The 17,620-nt window shown below is 32.9% G+C and overlaps 1 protein-coding gene across 2 annotated transcripts in view; it reads right to left on the bottom strand.

Annotated features, from left to right (window-relative positions):
• Nucleotides 1–681: 681 nt before the first annotated feature.
• The window catches only part of Luzp2 (leucine zipper protein 2), a 477,784-nt gene continuing 460,845 nt past the window's right edge, over nucleotides 682–17,620 (bottom strand). For both annotated transcript variants that reach the window (XM_076844277.2, XM_077108699.1), the window contains 3 exons: nucleotides 17,337–17,429; nucleotides 1,584–1,661; nucleotides 682–786 (listed from right to left, as the gene is read on the bottom strand). In XM_076844277.2, coding sequence (XP_076700392.2) covers nucleotides 682–786; nucleotides 1,584–1,661; nucleotides 17,337–17,429 — 276 coding nt within the window. The remainder of the gene's footprint in view (nucleotides 787–1,583; nucleotides 1,662–17,336; nucleotides 17,430–17,620) is intronic.

Raw genomic sequence — 17,620 nt, 5'->3', positions numbered from 1 at the left:
AAACATATGTATTAAGATGTATCTACAAAATGTAAAAGAAAAAGAGAATGTGTCAGAAATTTGGCTATTAATTCAAATATTTTGTCTACATGATGCAAAACATATTTAATAACTGTTACCTGTATAAATCCTTGACAAAATTGTCTTGGAATTTTTTAGATAAAATAATTATTATTAGTTCAAAAGAATAAGGACAGCAAAAACCACAATGATATGAAGAATGTATTCAGGTAGAGAAAATTCCAATCTTGGGTAAAGTGACACCAGCTTGCTAGTATTGACTGAAATCTTTATAATATGATTGTGATTTGAATTTTCAGAATTCTGAAGACCCACAACAGTTAATTATCCTCCAGTTGACAACTAGTATCAGATATGCAAATGAATAAAAATAATTAAAAGTTATGTTGCATTTTAGTTCAAAACAGGGCAATTTATACTGGGCAATTTGGTGATGACAATGAAATACTTATGATTAGAAATCCTCTTCCAGTAGGCTATTGCTCAAGGATCATAATCAGCTTGGAAACTTTCAGGCTACGTGGAGATTACTTTATAAAGTTACATAAAATCGTGAAAAAAATGCATGCTTTAGAAATTTAGTATTTCCATCAAGCTTGTTGTCTAAAAAGAGTATGAATACAAGAGCAAATGGATGTTTTTAACACAGTTTCTTCGTATTTACAGTATTTTCTCTTCTCTTGCCGCCATCCCTTCAAAGCTGGTTAATTGTTTCTCTGGAGCCTTTTTCACCTCACATTCAGAACACAGAGGCATTTGCAATTTCTGTCAAGTAACATAGAAACGCAATTAGAAGAATCAAAATAAAACCATTTTAAGGTAAAAATATAAAATTCTAAAGGATGGTAATGAAAGTCCATATCTAAATCAACGCCTTTTGGAAAACTAATCACAGACACAAATCAAATGTGTCAAATTGCTAATACTTTTACTTTCATGGAAGTTAACATTTTGTACAGAAATAGCCGGACTTCCAATAACTGCTTTCAGAAAATTTTGATTGAACCATTCACGTCTGATCAATCTAACCCTAATAAAACTTAAGATTGCTATAATGGAATATTTTTGGTTGCTTATAAAGCAAAACAGAAGAGAATTCAGAATGAAGCCTTTGAGTTGTGTTGATAGTTGTTTGTTTGTTTTTTTGGCAGGGGGAGGTGGATAGGTACCCCTTTCCACCTTGCTTTCCCAAATCGTCTTTTTTCTTTTTCATCCCATAAGGAGTTTATTTTGCATGTATTTTATTCTCTGTTCACACACACACACACACACACACACACACACACACACGTATATATACATATATACATTTTGTATGTACATATACATATTTTTGGTTGTGGTATGGGTGAAGTTGAGGGAGAGCTCCTTCACCATGAATCTTATGAGAATCTTTAGTGGAAAGCACGGTTCGGCACATGTCCAATGGCCCTTGTTGAAGGAACTCTTGAGTACTAGTCAGTACCACCCCGACTCCAGCTAAAGCAAATGCACTGATTGCAATGGATCCAAGAAGTACTTCCCAACATAATCAAAATAAAACAGACCAAGAAAGCACATACCTGTGGGACAGGCTCTGATTCTGCAGTTGCATTTCTCGGGGGACTGTCCTTGTGTTTTGTTAAACAGGTTCTGCTCTCCTATAAAAGTGGCAAATAAAAATAGGTCAATTGAGTTAAATTAAACAAAGAAAAGTAGGAGCAAAACTCTTTTGAAAAATTCCCTTAAGTTCCCATCACTTTGATGAACACTGAAAGGGAAGCTAGGGACAAAATCAGTACAACGTGAGTGGGATTTCAACGACAGATCAAGTTTTCATGGTCAGTTTTGAGATCTCAGCAGTGCTTATGGAAATCAGCTGCTACAAGAAGTTCAATTCCAATAGAAATTTTGTCTCCTTTTTTTTTCAAAGTTCAAAATAAGAGAAGACTTATAGAACTACTATATTTGTGATGCGTGTGGACTCAAAAATTTAAAAATGTCAATAACCACTGTGCTGTAGGAATAACAATATTGCAAGCCAGGAAGCAAGTTAAATGATACTATCATCAATGTGTCTCACAAAAAGACTTCAGAATCATGACAAAATATATTATTTTTTATAACTTAAATTTTATTAACCAATGAACTTCATTTTACTATTATTTTCATCAATTATGTTGGCAATCAAAAATATTCCATTTCAGCCTCATTTTTGGTGCCACCTATTCAAACTCAGATTTTCTTTTCACCATCACTCTTAAGTACACACAAACACAAAAATTTTTGTCAGATCAATATTTTCTTTGCCTGATTTCCCAATAGTACTTTCAGTAAGTATCATTTTCTTTAATTCTTATTGATATAACCTAAAATAGAATTCCAACTCATAGAAAGAGACAAAAAGTGCTATTTGTATAAGAAATCTGACTAAGCACAACAAGGTTGTGTTTAAACCCATTGACTAAGAAGTACATGATTTCCCAATGCTCAAATTCTTAAATTTGCTATTACTACTTTTGTGTCTTTGGACAAAGCACTCATTTTTTCTCAATCTCAATTCATATATATATATATATATATATATTTCATTATTTATTTATTTATTTTTTCCAGTGAGGAACTGTTTGCTCCTAAGTATTCACAGGAATTAAATTAAAAAAATTAGGACACTTATCTCAGTGCACCTAAACCTACTAAGATTTCAGTACATTGTCTACCACATTAATGATGAAAATTATTAACATAAGGAGGCAACTAATGTCCAGAAGCTGTCTTTGCTCATCCTTTAATAAGGATATACTAAATCATAACAGTGTTCTGGGTAGAATAGCAAGCGACACATACACACACGCACACACACTACATAACACAAACACCAATACTGCAAAAATATTCGTCTCCCTCAAGCATCTTTGCCATATTATGTGGCAAATATCTTGGTTTTAGGTATTTTAGAAATAACTGAGCAACTGAATTATGGGATTTGGGGGAGTTAAAACATTTCTTTACTCTGCCTGTTACTTTCATACAGAAGGAAAACATTGATTTAGAGTCTAAGCAAGGCAGTGATTATGGTAATGATTTTAAGTGCTAACACAAATATATCTTTCAACACTTGATTATAATAAAATATCTTCAAAAGGATTATATGGAGAATTGTTTGAATGGTTAAGATGAATACACTATTCATATTTCTTAAGAAAGTCCACATGGATAATGAAGTGAAGAAAGTTAACAAAGTTAATCACACAGGAGATTTAAATTAAACTACTAATTATAAAATGGTATCTATATGGTAGAGAATTTTATGCACATCACCTATGTAAATGTCAACAAGATTCTGTTTTAAAGATGAATGCTCTTTTAAACTTTATGAGGAAGTAATAATTATAGAATATGCTCATTTTCTCTTAAAGATATTGACACAATTGGGAGACAAACAATATAAGAGAGGATTTAGTATGTGTATTAAAATTGTATTTTCTGGTAGAAAGAATATGTACTTTTTAGCTGGGTGTGGTTGTTCACACCTGCAATTCCAGAAGCTCAGGAAGCTGAGCCAGGAAGACCTCAAGTTCAAAACCAGCCTCAGCAAGTACCAAAGCAACTTAGCAAGACCCTGTCTCAAAATTAAATAAATAAAAATAAAAAAATAATGAATAAAAGGACTGGGGATATGGCTCCACTGAGTTGTATACCCAGTACCCAAAAAAGAAGAAAAAAGAGAGAAAAGATATGAATTTTGTAAACAGGGTTGGGGGGCATCAGAGGTATAATCAGATAAGACTTCATAATCTTTAAAATACACAAAATCACAGAAGTAATGTATGTATCATTATGAGATATTTGAGGATAAATTGAGATCAAATATATGAAGTTCCTAAGCAGTGAGAGGAACAGACTCTGCATTCAGAAAACTTAATTGTGAGTTCACTCATTCACTTGTTCACTGTTGGACATGGGGGCTGTAACTCAACTGCTTTTGGCCTACGTATTAGGTTCTCTATTTATTTCATAGGGAAAAAAATAGAAATTGTGGGTTGTTCACAGATTTTAAATGAAGATGGAATTGGGAATAAGATATCTGACACATTTTAAATACATAACAAATCAATCATATCTGTAATTAATATAGCAGACTACTTGATATTATATATTTAACAAATGGCAATTGTAATGATTTATGATATTGAAAACCAATATAGTAGAATTATGCTAACATTAATAAATAATCATTAAAATGGTGAAATATTTTGTTTCTAAATGAAGAAATAAAAACAATACATGTTCTATCAGCAGTACATATTAAAATGACTTCTCTGTCTACTAACAATCCTTCTGTCTGTATATCTCTTTTATAATGATAGTATGCAAATAAATTAATATAGTTTGGAAATAATTTAAATAAATAAACACATTATATGGCATATTTTCATTTTGGATGTTTTGTCTTCAGAGGAAATAATTTGTTATTGAAAGAAAATGAAAATAAAAGAACTTTGCACACAAAAGTAATCATTATGGGATTGAATATAATATATAAGAAAGAATACAAAATAATGGTGTATAAAATAGTGGTTGTACATAAGTAGGAGAATTGAATAATGATGAAAAAATGGATAAATAATTTATAGCTGTGAAGAGAATATTCTTTAAAGATACTTACATAAAATATATTTAATCTGAAAACACATGATAGAAAATTATACAGACAATATCACAATAATGCAAAGCTAGTACACTGAAAATAGATTTTCATAACATTGTCAAATGTCAAAGCAAACAAAAAAGTTAGGGATGGCAAAACCTACAACTTCGTTTGACATTTGTATCATTTTCAAAATAATATGCAATTATTTTTTTTCTCTGCCTCTCTGATCCTACATGTAACTATCTATTTCTATGTATATCTCAATCTATCTCTCCATCCTTCCTTTGATTTCCTCCCCACTTGCCTTTTATTTAGATCTTTTCCTGTTTTCTATCTCTCTTTCTTTCTTTCATTCTCCCCCCACCCATTCTTGTGGATATAACTCATGTGTCTCTTTATATTAAGTATTACTATCTATACAAGGATTATCTGTTTTTCACTTGGTCAATAGGTCAATGCACAGTTTTGTAAAAATGTAATGTTTAAGTTAGAAAAGTACCTCTCTAAGCTCAACTTTCTTTATCAATTTGAACCTCATTTATTTTCTTGTGCAGAAAGAAAAGTTCAGATGTAATTTTCCCTCACGCATGGATAATTAAACAATATTATTTCACTTGGGGAAGAACAGACAGAGATGTAACAGGGTATAGTGAATAATGAATTAGTTATAAAAATAATTATTTTTGTCTTAAAAGAAACAAAGTTTTGTTAATTGTCTTCGGAATTTTATAAAATGGTACAATTAAATGCTAGCACAGGCCTTCAAAACACTTCCTTGATCTCAATTAGATAAAAATTCAACCTGATTAGTAAAGTACCCAGGTCTTGAAATTAAAGTAATAAAATATGCAGACTGATCAGAAAAGCATGTACAACTTCAGCTGCTTCAATATTCAGCTCACCTACTCAATTATGTAGGAGACCTAGGGAGGAGTACAGTTGTATTTATAAATTATGAACTGGGAAGAAATGAAATGGGCTGAGCCATAAACACATCTTTATTAAAGTGATTAAAAATACTCTAACACACATACACATTTTCAGCAACAACATGAAAAAAAATTAGTTTTCTTCTGTGATTTGTCAATGTACTAACATCTGAAAAATGTTGGCTTATGATCACAAAGCAATTTAGGTAACAAAAAAACTATGTAGATGAGACAAGTCCTGCTACTTACTTACTTATATGAATAAGAAAAACCAGGTAATCACAATGTTTGGTGGAGGGGTCTATAATACAAAGGTATTCCTGATAATTATCAGGATTCTCATTGTGATGGGGAGAGAATAGACTCTGAAGTCACACATGAATGAATTTGAGTCCCATCCTGGTCTTCTACTATTTGGGATAATGTGGACATGCTGATGAACACTGAGGTTTCTAGTCATTAGCATTATTAAGTTTAAATTTTGATATTACAGAAGATAAATCAATCAAAATGCAGACTACTATATTTCAGAAAGGGCAGTATTTTAATATGAAGAACATTCTTTTAGAATTGATATCAAAAGAAATTATATTAAAAGAGGGGGGGTTAATGGAAAGTCCATTAATATGTAGTTACTTAGATCTTTGTTTCATTTAAATTTGTCTATAACTGTCACATTGAAAATTTCACAGGACGGGACAGTACTTGATGGTGGAATGATGATTGAAAATAGCACTTTAATCTCATTTATACTCTCACTTGTGAAATGAAGCTAATGCTGTATATATTCAAAGTGTCGACATCACAATGTTGTGAGATAATAGAAGTAACACAGCAATGTGAACAAAGTTAGGAGGTAGCTATTTCCACCTTAGAATTCTGGTATTTGTACACACTTCAAAATACATATGTTGAAATTCTAAACCAAAAGGGGGTGGAATTAGGAGAGTAGAGATATTGGGGGGGGAGCGGGTGATTAGGTCATCAGAGTACCCGCCTCAAATGCAGGATTTTTTTCCCTTGTAAAAATGTTTCCAGAGAGATCCCTCACTGCTTCTGTCCTGAGGTTTCAGTGAGATAGTGGCAATTACAAGGAAGTGATCCCTCACCAGACATGAAATCCACCAGCACTTTATTGTAGGAATTTCCATCCTCCAAACCTGTGAGAAATAAGTTTCTACTCTTTAAAAGCCACTCTGTTGATGGTATTTTGTTATAGCAGCCCCAATGGATTAAGACAACTTTTTTTTTTTCTTTGTTTTGATCCTGGGGAATGAACCTGGGGCACTCAACCTGCAAGTTATCTGGTTGTACATGATATAGAATTACACTGGTCATGTAATCATACATTCACATAGTTAATAATGTCCAATTCATTCTACTATTTTTCCTACCCACAGACCCCCTCCCCTCCTTTCACTCTCCTCTGTCTAATGCAAAGTACCTTTATTCTTCCCAGATCTTTTTATTTTTTATTTTGAGACAGGGTATTTAATACTTAAGTTCTATGGGATTCAGTCACTTTAATTTTACTATTCTGATATCAATATACTGACTGGTTGTTATAGAACCTTGACCTTGTCAAAAGATTTAACAGCTGCTTTTTCCTTCTAGGTCTGTGGTTCTTACTCTATCCTTTTCTGTTTATGATTAATAGGGAAAGATAAAAGTATTATTAATCATCCTTATCTTTAAAGGATTCTTTCTTTTTTCCTTATCTTTCTTTTTCCCCTTCAGCAAAATCATTAGATCAGTCCATATTATCTACTTAGGCACTAAAACACTTGTGAAGAGATACATTGTAAGTCATGCATATATTTGAGTTCTATGCAAACTCTCCATTGGAAAAATATTTATGAAAATAAAGTTACATATTCAGAATAACATTTTCAGAAAGATCACAATAATTGAATCAACTATCAACAGAAGGCTTATAGTAGAGACTCTTGATTTTCATGTACTTTTAATTTTATTCCTATTCTCAGAAATAACAAATAAATCTTTAAAAATTAAATCAAAAGGAATCATTTATAGAGACTCATAGTCAAGTATTTAGTTTGTACCTGAGACTCTGACAATTGTTCTAATTTTTTTATTAGTATTAAACACTTAGTTGTACTGCAAGGAGAGATTAATTACATTTCTTATGAACTTTCTCTAAAACATTAAGTAACTCAGAATAATTAGTGCAAATATAACAACTGGGTAACCTGAAGTTACACCAACAAAAAATCTATGACAGATATAAAAGTGATTCATTCTCCATATTTAATTGAGATGGGACAAACTAGAGGCTAATAACTACTATGTTCAGAACATTTCATTTCATTACAAATGAAACCAGAATGCAATTAAATATATTACTCAGAAACATAAATGAATTTTGGCTAAATTTTTCTTTGGTGCCACCTTTGTACACAAAACAGATTTGTCATATTTATTGCAGAACTATATGTATGAACACATACTTTCTTCAGAACTAGGGATTGAAACCAGGGACACTCGCCACTGAGCCAAATCCCAATCCTTTCATCCCTCCCTCCCTGCCCCCTTTTCTCTTTCTTTCTTTCATTTTGAGACAGGATCTCCTTAAGTTGCCCAGGTTGATAACAAACTTGCAATCTCCTGCCTCAGCTTCCCCAGTTGATGGTATTACAGAGATGTGGAACTTTGTTCAGCATAACACAGTATTTTAGAAAACAAAGAATTAAAAAATTGAAAACAAATATGCTGAAAACAGGTGACAATTCTCTATTCAGCTGCTAGAGAGGACAGCAGTAGTTTTAGGCTGTAAGGAAGGCATGATTTAATATCCATGTCCCTGAAGCAGCTGCCTCCAGGCATATAATATTCCTTCTCTAAACCTTAATTTACAATACAAAGGTTACTATATTCTCATTCTTTAATTCAAACTGAGAACCTTATACAGATGACTAAAATGCAAGGTGAACTGAAATGAAGAACAAAATACATTCATCAACCAAATATTATGGGAATCCAGATGAGGAAGCAGGAGATAGGCAAGGTCAGAACATAATTAGTTAGATTAAGGGTTGTTATTCCACAGTGTTGTTTAGCCAGTGTTTTTATAATAAATATCAGCATGCTGTTTGCTATATTTTACCTAACAAATGGATATCGTAACCAGTATTAAAGCTTTTATGCTGCTTCTAGAAAGAATTTACAACTGAGTTTTTTTTTCTGCTTGTTTAAATTAAGTTGCTTATAGGAGGATAAACATGAAGATTTGTATCCAATGGGAAAAGCATACATTGAAGACCTTTGGAAACTATTTACCATTTTTGCATTACCCATAGGCATGCCTGCTCCTCCTTGAAATACCACAGTACCATAATAAAGAATGCTTCCTAGTAAATCAACCTCTTCATATGGTCTAAGGCCCAGAATGTCAATGTTGTTATTGTCTCTTACCCCAATTAGAACAGCACATAGTTTTTCTAAAATGTTCAGTTTAACCACGTACAGGCTAACAACTCATCAAATGTCACACAATCAATGTGGCCTAAATCAGGAAACGAGAACATCTTAAATCTCTGCCAAAATTGTTTTACCATGAAACAACTGGCATCATTTGCCGCAATGCAGCTCTAGGGTTTATTTTCCTCACATTTTCTTCTCTCCTTTCCCTAGACAATTGCTGCACTGTTTAATAGACTCCCTTTGCTCAGAGACTCCAAAGCAGGCATAATGGCATGAAGCTGAGCAAGCTCTCCCAGTGCTAAACATAAGCCATTGTTGTTTTGCATTTTCTTAGCACATTAAGAAAAAATTAAATGCTTGCTATTTATAGGAATCACAAACATTGCAAAATGCACTCACATTGAGCTTTAACTCTGAATCCCTAGTGAAAATTAAAATAAAATGCTCATTGTCTCTAAACCTCAATAAGCTAATAAACAATATGAAGAACATTTGCAAGCTGCAGGAAAATGGGATAGAGTAGGTACATCTTTAGCTTTCTCAATGTGATCCAATATTACCATTTAAGCAAACCAGATTTTAAAATAATTTAAATATACCCCAGACTGATGGTTCAGTGTAGTGTTAAGCTTTAGCAAACAATTTTAACTTTTATTTTTCTACTAAAAAAAGAATTAAGGAATCCTGAAGACATTTTCCTAAGTCACCCTAGTTGGCTTGCAGAGAGCATAGGCAAGAAGTGGAACAAACCCTCAAAGGTATCTGTGAAAAATACAAAGTACAGTGATCCATTTTCAGAATATAGGATTTACCCTTAAATGTAAAATGGAGAATGTAGGAAAAGCAGCTGGAGTGTAAATATAGAAGACTGGTAAATTATAAACATTTAACTCACACAATAGCACCATATTCTATGGATGTGGTAGATCCAAAGTCTGTGCACCTAAACAGCCCCTTGACAAACACAAAGGGGAGGAAAAGGTTTGGCCTAACCAAGAAAGAAATCTCCCTGTTAAGAAATAGTAACTTAGGTAAATTAAAGTAAAAGTTTTATATGTGTCAAAATGCATTCATATCAAGAAGACATCCCTGATACACGAAAGCAAGGGGAAGTGAGAACAACTAAGGTACATTTCTTTAAATAACCCAGTAGGAGACAGTAAAAACCTGACAACATTCAGGAAGACTGTATAGACTACAATACTCAACCAATGAGGAAAAGGGAGGAACCTTGAACACTAGGGGATACAATGCTGATTAAATGCATCAAGACCATCGCTTTCCCGGTATCTTTTCTCTCTTAGTCCCTTCTCTGTGTTTGGACAGGTGAGCATGCTTCTCACAGTATCCAAGTTTAAGAATTATCTCTAATTTTAAGTTTGGATCTTTTGCCATAGAATATTGTGAGACTTTATATATTAAAATTGCAACTTTTTCTTAGAAGAAATTAATATGAACATCTATGTTCTCGAATATAAGATATTTAACATATTATATAAAATTAGAACAAAACTGAAAGAACTCAACATCAGAATTTTACAAAGTGTTTAGCATGAAACATTGACAGAAGAAAAATACACTGGAAAATCTACTGAAGAATAATATGTGGAACTAGAACCTGACTATAAGCAAGTTAACTGACCAACCTGGTGATTCTTAGCCATCTTTTGAAAACAATTGGTCTAAATTATGTTGATAATGAATCTGATTAACAAATTCACTTACACGAGTGGCAAGTTAGGAAATAGCAAAATTAGCATTCAAATCTATGTCTCTCCTATGCTCTGCAATCTCAGGTATAGTAAATTAAATTCAAAATGCAAGGACTCCTACCAGCTCTCAGTGAGGTGGCTCAGGATCACAGAATGTTGGAATGGAAAGGGATACTAACATGATTGTTTTTTTTCTTCATCCTAATGTTTTATTTTTTGACACTGTTTCAGGATGTTTTTTTTTCATTAATCTAGCATATGGTAGTGCCTCCTACAATTGTTTATTCTATTTCAGGTACTTATTCATTAAGAGTTTATTTTAATCCATTCATCTGTTGATGGACAACTAAGCTTGTGCAGTAACTTGGCTAGTGTGAATTGTATAGCTATAATTATGTGTATGCATGTATTGCTACAGTATGCTGACTTTAGTACAAATACCTAGGAGTAGTAAAGCTGGACCATATGAGTGTTCAATATATAATCATTTCTTAGGAAACTTCATACTGATTTCCACAATGGTTGATTTATATATTATTTTTTCTTTAGATGTTTTTAACAGCTGTACATAGTATTGTTCTCTAATTTAGCATTTAATGAAGCTATTCCCTATTTTAAATTATAGTTTTTTTAAATTTTTCTCCTGTGAATTTTCAAGTTCTTTCAGTGAATAAATTAATTGAAATATTTAGTTCAAAAGCTATATACCCCTGCTGAAAAACATTTTTAAAAAGATCTAAGTAAATGCAGAGACATCACATGTTTATGGATTGGAAGAATCGACACACTGTTAAGATGACATTTCTTCAGAAATTGTTGCAGTCCCTATCGAGACTCAAGCTGCTGATTCATTTAATTGACACCTGATCCTATCATTTACATGGGAATGCAACAGACTCAGAATAGCTAATATCATCTTGAAGAGGAAGAGCAAAATCCAAGCACTCAAAATTCCCAGATTCAAAATTTCTTGTAAAGCTACAGTGATCAAGAGAGTGTAGTACTGGCAAAGGATAGACAAAAATTAAGGAAACAAAATTGAAAGCTTAAAAATATACATGTGTCGCCAATTGTAGGAAAAAAAGCGCTGGAACAGTTCAATGAAGAAAGGATATTCTTTACAACTAATTTTTAAAGATTAGGACAACTGAATACCAAAAGACAAATAATGAATGTAGAAGGTTACCACATACCATCCTCAAAAAAAAAAAAAAAAAAAATCATTCAGGATAGATCACAAACTTTAATGAAGGAATAAAGTTATAAGAAATCATACAAAAGAAAACTTTCCATTCTTGGAGAAAATATTTTGTTTTTCTTTTTGATAAATGCTCATCAGAATCTACTTTTCAACATAGTCTGACATCAACAAATGGTGATAAAGACGTGGAGAAACTGGAACTCTTGAACATTTTTAACTGGAATGTAAAAGGTGCAGCCACATTGGAAAAAGTTTGTTTAAAAGGTAAGCATGACTTTACAATAAAGCCCAGTTATTTCCTTGATAGGCATTTACCCCATGAAAATTGAAACATATGCCCCCACAGAGATATTTATGTGAATGTTCATAAGTATTATTCAGAATAACCACAAACTTAAACAATCCAAAAGGTACCAAATAGTAAATGTATTAGAAACAAAAAAGAGAAATATAATCATATGATAAAATCCTGTTCAACAATAAAAAAGATTTAACTATTGATACATTCTACAGCATGTCTGAAAAAACTCATTATACTAGGTGTACCAAGTCAGATGAAAAAGATTACATTTCATGTATGATCGATTCATATAAAATTTATGGAAAAGAGGAAATGTATGCTTAAGGAGACTAAGTTTGTGGTTGACTAAGACAGGGGTTCACTGTAAGAAAAAAGGCAGTAGAATCTTAGGTAGATGGAAATGTTTCAACACTAGATTGTGGTAGTGGCTGGACAATGAATTAAATGCAAAGAGTCACTGAAATATGCACTTAAAATGGGTAGAAAGTATGCTTTTCAAATTTCATTTCAACAAAGTTGTTTACATAAAACTATCAAGTTTTTCACAAATAATTTATTCCATTTTCACTTTTCATTCATTCAAAGCATTGAGAGAGCATCACTCTTTTCTGTTCAGATGTACAAATGTTAACTTAAAATATCTGTATCTCCCTCTTTGTTATATTATCTGAGAAGAATGATGCAAATATTCAGTCAATAAAACTTTGAGGGTTCATATTAACCTTTATCAATATCTTCACTCAATCTGAGTTTAATGGATCTTTATTTTTGCTCCTACCTTGTTTTTTTTTGTTTTCAATCTTTTCTGTTATTACCTTCATTAAGTACTTATTTTAACTTACTTGTATTATTTTTAAAAGTTCTGAATTAAAATTAAAATTCTTAAAAAAACTTTTTTAAAAGAAATAGGAATAAAAATAGTAACCATTAGTTTTGTCAATTAAGGTTATTAAGATTAAAATGAATTTACATTATCACTTACTTTATTTTCTTGTATAAAACTGAGAAGCACTGATTCAACTTCTGATTGAAGAAAAGTCATAAGAAGGCATATGCCAATATTTTATAATATATATGAGATTTACAGAATATAAATGAGGAAAATGAGCCACGAATGTATTCTGTGCCTTTTTATTTTTCTTAAATGAAAGAATGTTCTGCTTTCTTGATCATTTGAAACTTGCAATGAAGCAATCCAAAGGTCAAACTTAAATCTCTCTCTTTGTATAGTGTCAGGTTGGTTGAAGATATTTTTATATTGACATATTGAAGTTGAAATGATATATTTCACAATCCTTAACAAAATTCAGAATATTCTAGGTGAATTCCAACAAGTTCAGGGACAATAGCTTTAACCAATCCAAATACTCCCATTTTTCTTTCTGTAAATTGTAAGAAGTCAATAGATTTTAATTCAACACTGGGGAATCATAAAAATAAACTATAGGGTTCTCAATGCTTTAGATTAATCATAACTTAGACTCTGTAGTTTAGAGTGGTCACCGTCCACCAGCTTTCTCTATAAAGTCTAGCAATGAATAAAATTGTACTCCAGCTTATTGATCAATAACACAGAGATACATAAGTACGAACATGTATATATACACACATATATTATATATGCATATATGGATATTGAAGGTGATTATATAATAAATGAAGGTTTCAACTAGGATAAATTCACTGAACCCTTTTCAAGATGATACCAAAATTGTTCATCGTCAACATTACAGAAACTCACATAGAAGTTTTCTTCTTTAAAATGCAAATATAGGGTAATAGAAGTAAAAAAAAAAGTTAGCAATGTATGATAACTACAGAGATTATGTTTTTTCAAAAGCAAAGTGCTTCAAATTATGAACCATAATCCTCAGGATAACCTGGATTGGAATAGAGTTGTTAGGCACATGCTATTAAAAAAAAAAAAAGTATAGAAAATCCACCCAATCCACCCAGTTCTATTTATATAGAATAATTGAGTAGTTGCTCATAATCTTAATTTTTCAAATGATTTTATGATTATTTATTGTTGAGAACCACAGTTTAGTCAGAATGATTCCTGGCATTTTGCTAGAGGGAATGGTTGAAAAGTGACCATGCTCTGGGATTAGGGTGGGGATTAGGCGGCTCCGGGATTAGGGCAGATCCCCTGGGAATAGGGCGAATCCTGCTGGGATTAGGGCGGATCCTGCTGCCTTGGGTGTCAGCTACTTTGGAGTTCCCCTTGAGTTCTCGCAGTGTTCCAGGAGAATTGGCGCAGGGAGCCCAGTGGAGTGAGTGTATTCCCAGAAAGTGTGTGTAGAGTGCTGGTGAGAGTTCGGGAATAAAGAGTTGCTGTTTGAACCTACAAGGCTTTGTGGCGGCTTGGTTATTTTGTGCCCAGCCAGACTGCAGCAATTTATATATGAAAATCATTTTTAATAAAGTGACCTGCACTTTAGTATTGTGTGGGGAAATTTAAACATAAGTGAAATAAATATCCAGGTCTCATTCACAAGAGAGCTGAATGAAGTTTCTTGGAGTGCATCTTGGGGGATAATATTTTGCAAGTGTTCTCTAGGTAATACAATGCTAAAGATAGGGCTAGGAAACACTGGTCTAGAACTTGAAAACTCATGTTTACACAATTTCCACTAGTTCTTATAGGCTATGTTGACTGATTTCATTTATATCTATTATTCTTTTGGCCTGCAACTGTGACTGAATCTATAACCTCTGAACACTGAGCACTGTTTACTCTAGAAATTGCAGCTGCTTAAAAGTAGACACAACAAACCAAAATCTACTGAGGTCAGATTAGAGAGAGAATTCTTCATATTTGTGTTAGTAGACGAAGTTTTTATTTGTTTTTTGCTTTGCTTTTTGTTTTTGTTTTGGGTATGGGGGTGCTGCAGGTTGAACCAGAGGCTTTGTGGATGCTACGTAAGTGCTCTGCCACTGAGATTTTTCACCAGCTCTAGTGGAAGAAGAGTTTTAAAGGGATTCAGACAGGGACCACTAGTGAGTAAGTAGATGTTTATGAGACTTACTGAAGGCAGGGAGGAGTTGATACAGATGAAGAAGAGGAGAGAAACAAAGAGCAAAATGTAACATGATTTTGAAGGCCCAATTCTTGGTAGAAAAAGTAGAACAGAATGTTGTTTTGGGGACACTAACAAACCACACATAACATTCCAGTTTTGTGTCTAATGAGAACATGTTTTTATATAGTTTCTGAAAAATACATCAAAATACAAAAACAGCCTCCTTAAAACTAATACCATGATTTTCCCACTTAATTGGTCGTAAACATTAGAAATATTAACTATCTCCCGAATTCAAAACAATCTCCTTAGCTTGGGAATTCAGGGGCCCTCGCTTTCTAAATGTTAGAGGACAAACAGATAAGGATGGTGGGAACACAGGACTAAGAGAATAATTCTGTAAAGTGGGCCTACTGTGCTGATGCCCATGTGCTTTCTTTTCAAAAGAAGAAATTTATCTGCATCCCTCCCTGCCTGGCCTAAGTGGACAGGATATATCAATTCCTCAACAAACTACCTGTTATCTGCAAGGAAATGATACAGGAAAAAATGTTCACAAGAGGAACCCAAGTTACATTGAAGAGAGAGATTTTTGTGATGCTTTCATAGACAAGATTCTGGAAGATAAGGATAATTTCCCCAACCATAAAATCTGTAAGGATGTATGGTTATGAATCTAATTAGAACCATTCAGCATAGACACAGGGGACCTAAAATTGGCATGGCAGAGTGTACTTAAAATTTTCATGTCATTTTGCTGTCAGTCAAAAGTCAAGAGATGGACCCAGATGGGACTCTTAGAAAACTTCTCTGGGATCCTCCAATAAAGCTGAAGTGCAGGAGAGACACACTGTCCCTCTCCTCTCTGAGAAGACCCACTCTGTCCCTTGAGAGTGTCCCCTTTCCATTTTCCTATCCTTTCAATAAACTCATTTCTGTTATTCTGAGTGACATGTCTGAAATCTTTCTGACTTGATCATAAAAATTGGGGTTTGAAGGATGGATCTTTGCTCTACCTCAGTTTCTTGGAAGGCCCCAGCTCCGTAATTACAAATTAATGTTTTGGATACATACCTCACCACTTTCTGCACTGTATTCTCACCACTGTACTACGCTATTTTTCTGCTTCTGAAAACTTAATCACATTGTGAAAGTTCTGCATATCATTCAAACTAAAAGAAAAAATATTCCTTTCACTCCTCAGAGCCTTTCTGACTGTTCCTTTAGAAACATATTGCAAAATATTGTATTTCTGCTACTAGTTAAGTTGGTGTCCTAAATTACATAGTTTTGCTACATGTGTCAATATACAAAGATTTGAAGGTAAACTATTGAGAAATCCCTCTTTCTAAATCCAGTTTTGCAGACAACAGAGGAAAAAGGGATGATATTAATTATTTATTTTTCTCTCTCCCTTATTTCCTTCTTCTGCTGCCTGGGTTTCTTCAGGTATGAATGATCTGAGTAGGCAATTTCTAATTTTTAATTTAGTCTAATTAAATCTGCACAACACGATTGGAATTTGTTGTTAAACCTAGACATCATAGATCTACAGGCTTAATTCTGCCACACTGAAATTTTAAAGAGCTAAAATTTCATGCCGTCATTTTGAATGAAAAACCATAGGACTCAGGTCTATATTTTCTAATATCATTTGGAGGTTAAGGATCTTTCTGCCTATAATATGATGTCTCTATAATACTTGGATTATTTGCCTTAGGTGGAGAATATTATAGAATCATATCCTGTGTTTGTTTTTTTTTTTGTTGTTTTGAAATACTTTAATCGCTTCCTGTCTCTTGGTTGTGGAACTGAAGCATGTTGCTGAGTCTGTGGTCACCAACTTAGGCCCCTAACATCTGTTCACAGTTACATCCTAAGAATCTGGTGGTAGAACTCCCTAATGGAACACGTACCTAGTTCATATCTATAGAGAATTTGCATTATCACATTTAGGATTTCAAAGTTTATATAGCACATATTACATGTGATTAGAAAGTTTCATGGAGACATGAACAAGAATTTTGAAATGCTTATGTCCTTTTTTTTCCCAAACCACTTTAAGTTAGTCTTACATCTTGAGAATCACAGGCAACGGTACTTGGATTTTCTTTCTTAGTTGATTCAACTCGAGTGTTTTCATGGTTTCCAGTAGCACTTTGCTGAGGCTTGAGAGAGAGAGAGAGAAAGCAAGCATTAAAAACAAGAAAAAATGGATTTAACAAATAGATTCACATAGTCATTGTAAAAGATGGTACAAAGGCAGCATTGTACTCAGAGAAAAACAAGAAAGTAGCAATTTGTATAAAACAGAGACCTTACAATTGTGCCTTAGAAATTATTCACATTGAAAAGTAAT

The sequence above is a fragment of the Callospermophilus lateralis genome, chromosome 2, assembly GCF_048772815.1.
Source record: "Callospermophilus lateralis isolate mCalLat2 chromosome 2, mCalLat2.hap1, whole genome shotgun sequence".
Classification (NCBI taxonomy): Eukaryota; Metazoa; Chordata; class Mammalia; order Rodentia; family Sciuridae; genus Callospermophilus; species Callospermophilus lateralis.
The sequence above is the reverse complement of the archived record's forward strand: the minus strand, read 5'-3'. Positions and strand labels throughout refer to the sequence as shown.